Here is an 8059-nt window from a genome sequence, read left to right on the forward strand (position 1 = left end):
CCTTTGCACACCAATTGTGCCCAGTCATGGATCAGGAGGCCCTGCTCATAGTCACATGTCCTGATCACCTCCTATTTGGACTATTGGAATGAACTCTACATGTAGCTGCTCTTGAAAACCTCCAGAAGATGCAATTGGCCCCAAATACAATGATGCAAATAGATAAGGGCACACCTCAGTATGGCCATGCAACACCACAGTTTCACAACTTATACTGGCTCCCTACAAGCTTCCAAGTGCAATTCAAAGTGCTGCTTATCTTCTATAAAACCCTACATGGCACAGGGTTGGGTTCTTTGAAGGACCACCTGTCTCTAATGATCTCTTCTTGGCCCGTGAGATCTGGCAGAGGAGTATACTTCAGGTTCCTTCTGTGAAACAGTGTCACCTGGCAGAAGGTGGTGGTGGTGGTGGTGGTGAATCTTTCTCTGCCACAACACCTAATCTGTGGAACAATATTCCCTCTAAGGTTTAGATAGCCCCAACCCTTCTGTCCTTCTTCATGGCCCTGAAAACCTGGTTCTTCCCCATGGCACAGGGTCAGAACATGGAATGAGCCTGTCTAGAATGAAAGATCTTTTATAATTTATAAAAGATATTGATTTTTTAAATTAATTTTTGTTATTTCTATTATTCTCTTAATCTGCTGTTCTTTTTTCTGTTTGGATGTTTATGGTATTTTATTTTCTAGTTCCTTGTTTTTATGCTCCTACACAAGTTATAAGTTGCCCAGAGTTGCTTTTTGTAAATTGGGTAGTCATATAAACTTAACAAACAAATAAACCTGAGATGGCAATCTTCATCCGTCTCATGGCTTGACTGGAGGAAAGAACAGTCTTTTCATACCATTTGAAAGTACCCTTTCTATCTAGGCAACAGTAAATAGAGGGAAGAGCAAAGGAAGTTGTGGTAGTTGCAGAACCGCTATGTGTAACCAAAGTGGAAAGGCAGCTTCATTTCCTGAACAGAATGTGAAGAAATAACCAAGGACTTTCCCCACCTAAGCAGAATTTTGTCACCAAGGGAAAAAAAGAGCCATATGAGCACAGGGTCCTACAACACAGACTTTTTTCTGCATGTTATACACACACACACACACACATATTGCAAGACTGCATACATAAAAGGATTCCCATTAAATTGCTTTATAACTGTACAATGGAAGGCCAAATCTGGGTAGGATACAACAGAGCATTGCAGGGGGCCAATGAGAAAGCTGTCCTTGGGTCATGTTCTTTCCCCTAAGTCTTTACTCCAGTTCATATCAGCTAAAGAACTGCTACTGCTAACTCCTTTCCCCTCTCTCCCCTGGAGTACTCCTTCCAGAAGAGACCATATTTTGATCTCCACAAGAGTAGCTATCTACATCAGCAGCTGAGGTTGCTTGTCCCCTAGACCTTTGCCCTTCGTAGTTATTTAACTTAATGTTCAACGTCAATATTCTGAACTGATAGAAATGTCCACAATATTCTGTTTTCTGGCTGCTTGTAGCCATTCTATTATGAAGGATCTGGAAATTATTTGAAGCAGCACTGTGAATACATTGACAGCTGAAGTCAGATGGGAAGGCTCATTCAGAGAGTGTAATACAATCAGCGCAAAACACCTTTTTCACTATGATGCCTTGGGGATGCCCAGCAGCTTTTGTCTCTCCTCTCTGAATGACTAAAAGTCCGGGACTCTGTTTTTCTAGGTCAAGATCAAACTCTCACATTCTTAGCTACGTCGATGTCAATTAGAGGCTGCTATTCCAGGGCCTACACATTCCATATGAGCAGGTGTGGCTATAAGACATCATTTGGGCACTAGAAATAGCCTTTTGGGGCGGTCCCCTACAGCAGTCTGAGTGGGAGTTCCCTGATCTTATAAATAGGAGGAGGAATTAGTCTGGATTCTTCACATTTTATATCTGCAAGATATGCAACCAAAGAACAACTGTGGCTACGGATATATACTAATTACGAGGTGCAGTTCTCTCCCTAATTTGGTGATCCAGAAAGCAGCCTGATTTGACTCAAACCAACTTGGATGCCATCTGGTTTGTTTTGTGATACAAGAATAAAACACATACTTTTTTCCAAGACAAGTGGCAGCATCAGCTTAATATGAAATAGTTTCCCACTCTTTTTCTTTCTAGGATAAATAATACAATCTATTCTGCTCTTTTTTTTATAGTTCATCTGAGTCCCTAGATCACATTTTAACAATAAGTTCCTAATGGGATAATACTGGATCCCAAATATTGTTCTTCATCTCCTTGGTTTTAATTCACGTTGTATGTCTCCAATTTAACACTTTAGCATCCATGCAGAAATGAAGGAAAGGATAATCAAAGGAAAACAATACAGTACAATGTTTCAGAATGAGGAGGGGCCAGTGTGAAAATTTCAGTTTGGTTGCCATTACAGTATAAAATATGCATACTATAGTATAGATTTTTTCCCCTTCCGCCTTCTGTGAAAGGCAGTGCTGCCTAAGCTATGATACAAACTCTGATTTAAATGTCTCTCATATGAGATTGGGTTAGGGCAGAATATATTATTTCAAGGTATCTCTTTTATACAAGTTCACTATGTATTCAACAACCCTCATCTACAGGTTCAGTATATAATAGCTGTCAAGATTTCAACCAATGGGGAGAAGAGCCAGAAAAGTGAATAGGCCCCTTTGGCTTAAGGGCCAAAATGGTGTGCTAAGAGCTAAATAATTTGCTGAATTCCAAGGCTGTGCTTCCAGCCAGATGAATACAAAGGATTCAACAGTTAAGGAAGTTATTCCAAATCACCAGGGACACAATTGTAAGGAAGTCATGCAGAAGCTGAAAAAACAAGTCCCGAGGGAAAATGCATTGAAGTCAATATCCAAAGGCAAGGGGGAAGTCATGGGTAGAAATACAGATAAAGTTCCATCAGAGTTGGCAGGGCTAGAGACTGGAGGGGATGAGGCAGAGGAACCTCTGGTGTGGCTGTCATCAGGCAGGGAAGAAACTGACATGGAAGCAAACTAGTTTCCGTCAGAAGTGAAACGGCTCTACCAGAGATCTGTGCAAATCCAATCACTTAGCAAACATAAGCATAAAATATAATACCAATGGGATCTCACCATTCCCAGTCCATTATTTTCATGAATAAAGACAATACCTATCAGATCTGTGAGCACAAGGGTTAAATTGGATTATTATATCTCATTAAAATAACGCATTAAAAACCCATCTCCTATGTAACTAGTCCTTTTGCAGGAACTGTAATAAAAGTAAGAAGCAATGTCTAATCATAGTTTTCAAAAAAGTATTGCTATGAGCTTCATATCAAATCAAGATATGAAGCCAATTCTAAATCTTAGTTTTTTTCTAAGAAATTATAAGTACAGTTTTACTGTTCAGGGGATATGGGAAACTTTGGTTAACTGAAGATCTTTTGATTTGTTTCTCTGCATTAGAAACAGAGATGCAAGAAATCTGTATGCATGGACAAAAGATTTATTTACCTCTCAATTTACTAAATCAAGCTACGTTTGTCTGACTCAGCTCCCCCATCATTACAAGCTAAACAAGGCATATGAGGATCAGCAGTAGAAAATAATCTCTTCAGATCTCACATGTACATACAAAACACCTAATATGCTATATATTGGGGAAAATTATAGTCACAGTTTCACTTATTGGGGAAAGCTGCATATGAAAAAAGTTGTTTAACTTTTTTCAAAAAATAACTTGTAGATATTTTAAGATAATAGTAAATGAATAAATGTAACACCAATTTGATTTAATTAATCTGCATCTCCCTCTTTTTGTGAATGTTTCTAGCAAGAAGCACTCACTCTAGAGAAAAAGAGCTTCAACTAGGCCACAAGGCTAGACTTCCAGACCCTATCAGCACTGCACCTAGGTTTAGAATTTATCATGTATGTGTTTTGTGACTGAAAAACAGCGTATTGCTAAAACACACTGATGTCATCCCTACTTCTCTCTAAAAGTCACTTAAGAAATAGAACCAATTAGGGTCAAAGAATGTGAAATTCCAGGAAGTCGTCAACATGGCAAACATTAAAACATGTCTTAAAGTTAAAAATATATTCTTTCTGCCTTGTATCATGGCCCCCTCAACTGCTTCCAAAACTACACGTCTTCTCAGAGAAGAGTGGTAACCAGAAACCATGATGGAGCCAATGAGAAAAAAGAAAAGGACTCTTGGATCTTTCATACTCTGAGAAGACACTAGAATTAGTGTGAACTATAGGATCAGGCTGCTAATTTCTTATTAATTAATTAATTATTCTAGAAAATAATTGCTTATTTTCCTGCCAGGGTCTTGAGCCTTTAAAAGAGTGGTACATTGTATGTAGCCTTCAAAGTCCTTTCACTTTAAAGCCATGTATATGGCCTCCAAAGTCCTTTGAAAAGTTTTCTCTGAATTTTAAATTTTAACACAGCAAAGGTGTAACAATATTAAGTGTATCAAATTAAATCAAACTTAGCTCAATTCCCCCCCCCCTTTTTTTATTACACCTGTCATCCAACTCAAAAGCTGAATCTAGATTTTGGCCCAAAAATTATTGAAAAATCCTGCTTTAAACAGTGGTGACGTGCAAAAAGTCATCAGCTAAAACTTTTCCAGGATAAAAATGCAGTGCTATGGAAACTTTACCCTTTTATTATTGCTACTGTTATTAGGGCTGAGCAGAAATCTGGACAAAATGTGATTCAGACTGTACACAGACACACATGGAGCACCTGTTCAGAACATCTTAAACCAAACATGTCTTCTTGCCCAGGCCTGCTTAGGAACAGATTCAGTCACATAAGGTGTTCCCAATGGGTGCTGTACTATGTCCCCATCAGCATTCTGAATTCAGATCTCCTGGTACCCTACTTGTTATTGCCTGGTACTTAAATATATACACAAACTCACACACAAAACACTTTTGTATAGCAAGTAAAGATTGTATGTATGTCTCCTCCTCCTCCTCCTCCTCCTCCTCATTATTACTATTATTTTGGTGCTTTTGAGTCAGTGTTGACTACCAGTGAATGCCTGGATAGGTCCCTGCAGTTTTCTTGGCAAGATTTCGGAAGTGTTTCGCCATTGCCGGCTTCCTACGGCTGAGAGAGCATGACTGGCCCAAGGTCCCCCAGCTGGCTTTGTGCCTAAGGTGGTCCTCCAGTTTCTAGCCTGGTGCTTTAACCACTACACCAAACTGGCTCTCCATCATCTTTAAAGGAGCTAAATAAATGCAACTAATTACAATAGCACCTATTCCACCAAAACATACCTTATTTATAACTGATCAATTTCTATACTTTCACCCATAGGAGCCAGTGGGATTTAAAGGCATAGTTAAAAACAATATCCAGTCTAAAAATATGTTAAAAAAGAGGTAGCCAGGTTAACACTGATTCAACCAAGGTAAATTTCTAGACAGATTAAAACACAAAAGGGCCATCAACTCTTCAGGAAAAGCTTTCTGATACAGCCATGGCTTGACCCTGTGGCAGCAAGACAACAACAGATTGAAGAGCCAGCTGGCCAAATGTCTGTGATCCAGCTCCAGAGAAGTCCTGGCCGTGTGCTCTTCCAGAAAGAAGAAAATACACAGAGCAGCACCTCCAGACAGATCAGCGAGTGGGGGGTGGGGAAGTATTCTTTAAGGATAACCCAGACAAGTAAGTCTTGAGCTCATGCCAGGAATAATAGTATAATCCTATATATAGCCCCTCCAAAGTTAATCCCACTGAGTTCACCAAGTGCATTTATGATTGTAGCCTCGTGAAACAAATAGATTTGAGAGAGAATGAAAGGTTGCTTGCTTTCCAATTTTTTTTTTCCTGAAAAAAGTCTTTAGTATGACTTCAAGAGTCCCCTTTCACAGGCTGTGTTCACATGACAGAGATACCCAAGGTTAAATAAATCATGCCTTTCTCTCTTAACCCAACTTTTCTGAGTTCACATCATACACTGAACTACATGAGCCAGGTTCACCCAACGTGCTAAAGTATGGTTGGCTGTGGTTCAACATGTTGGATTTGTGTTTTGTATGTTGTCTTGAGCTCCTGTAAGAAAAGGCAGGATGTAAATAACCAATAAAAGAGCCTTTCACTGAAACTTGCAAAGCTGCATGCTGAAAAATGTCCTTATTGTTCCTGCTCCCCTCAGCCCAGGAGAAGGAAAGCAGTCTTCACCCTGAAGTGAAAACTTGGTTTTGTTGTTTTAATTTACTAATTGTTCATAAAATGGTTTAAAAAGCACTCCTCCCATCATCCAAGAGGAATTCTCACGCTTGCTGCTCCACTAAATAACCTCCCATCATGCTATTATCTTCATATTTATTGTATTTTTATGTATGATTCTATGTCTCTTGATCTCGTAAATCCTCAGTTTAATGTGTGATTTTACTTCTCTTAATTTGGACTTCCTTCAGTGGTTCTCTTGCTCTGTTACTTTTCTGAGTTTGGTCTGTGGTCTTTAGGGGCATCAGATTCTTCTGATCCTGACATATGGCATATATATGCACACTTTGCAGGATGAGCTCATGATCCAGACTTTGTTGCTGCTACAGAACTTGTGTCTCTTTCCCTTTTTTCAAAGTGCGAGTAGTGCTTGATACTCTTAAGGAAGTAATTAAGCATTTGCACCCCTCAAAACTCACAGAGTTCACATAGCTAAGTAGATGCGTTTTTCTTCTCTCCTCTTTTGGGAGTGTGTGTGTGTGGGGGTGGTGGTGGTATTTATCACCTTGCTTGAAAAAGAAGTTTAAACCTGCACACAGTTTTGTGATTCTGAATAATAATACTCATAATGATGATGCCAGTGTGGGGTTCCAGTTAAAGACCAGACAGATTCAGGTCCCTCTGCCGTTCAGCCCTGAAGCCTCACGAACAATTCAGACCAGTTACCCTCTCTCAGCCTAATCTATTTTACAAAGTTGCTATGAGGGGAAGGTGGGGAGAATTACGATGCACGCCAGCTTTAGTCCCTAGAGGACAACGCTACAGATAAATAAATATTGCCTGGCGTCTCCCTAGTTATTTCCACAGCCTCCCTACTTTTCTCCCTGGATTGTGTATCGGCTCCTAAAGAGATAAGGAACGCGACTTCCATTCACGCTTCTCCGCCGCGTTTCTCCCTAACTGTGGGGCGTGGCGAGCGCTTTGGGAAGACAAAGGACTGGCAGAGAAAGGGTTAAGCGGCCTCGAACAGAAAAAGCAATGCCCTCTGTCCCATAGTGAAGTTACATCGCTGGATAAAAAAAAAAAAAAAGCGCGACGGAGGGCTGCCCAAGTTCTTGGCTGCCTTTTGAAGTTTTAAACCAATTTCGCAGAATCTTGATCTAGTGAGATCGGCAGGGAACGACCTCACCACCGGCTACCTCAACAGTGTTCAGAGCTGAAAAAATGTCTGATTTGCCCCAACGTTTCCCCATCCCGAGGACGCGAGGAACCCCCGCTCACTATTGAGACTCTCCACGCAGCCGCCGCAAAAATCTCGCGGAGAACCAGAGGGACCTTCAGGAAGGTAAAGAAAAAAAGGAAAAAAAATACCCAGCGGCGTGGAGCCCAGTTGAGAGGGGCTTTCTAGGAAGCGCGAGGTACCACAGAGGCACTTACCGGCTGCCGCAAGCTGCCAGGGGGCGCGCTTAACCATGCTGCTAAGGCGGGCGGCGGTGCGAAGACTGGGATGCTGAGCGCGCCAAGGCCGGTAGAGCCCCACGAAAGGGGTGGGCGGGGCGGCTTCTGTAAGTCAGAACACGCCCAAGGCAAGGAGGGCCCGGGGCCGAGAGAGGTGGCCTTCGCTGGCTCGGCCCAAATCGCTTCCCCTCACACCTTCCCTTTTTTCCCTAGACATGTTTTGAATAGCACTTCTCTATTAGTCTCCTTCCCGCTACTCCAGATGGTGTACATACAGAAAAATAAAACATAATTCATAGAGTAAAATTTACAAATCAGCTCAGGTCTGTTCCCATACCAGAAGCTGATCAGAACATAGCTGGGTTTCATAGCTGGGTTGCAAGCAAGATGGGGGCTCCCCATACATGGGGGGGGGAGTTATTTCAGAGTGAGTGA

The 8059-nt window shown here is 41.3% G+C and overlaps 1 protein-coding gene across 1 annotated transcript in view; it reads right to left on the reverse strand.

The window, feature by feature from the left end:
• The window catches only part of ADGRE5 (adhesion G protein-coupled receptor E5), a 54734-nt gene extending 47045 nt beyond the window's left edge, over window positions 1-7689 (reverse strand). Inside the window, exon 1 of the mRNA XM_088133554.1 lies at window positions 7604-7689. Within this exon, the coding sequence (XP_087989680.1) occupies window positions 7604-7640 (37 nt within the window). The 5' untranslated portion in view covers window positions 7641-7689. The remainder of the gene's footprint in view (window positions 1-7603) is intronic.
• Window positions 7690-8059: the final 370 nt, after the last annotated feature.

The sequence above is a fragment of the Python bivittatus genome, unplaced genomic scaffold (assembly GCF_059951505.1).
Source record: "Python bivittatus isolate LINGU-HERP-01145 unplaced genomic scaffold, Pbiv_v1 ctg000080_np1212, whole genome shotgun sequence".
NCBI lineage: Eukaryota > Metazoa > Chordata > Lepidosauria > Squamata > Pythonidae > Python > Python bivittatus.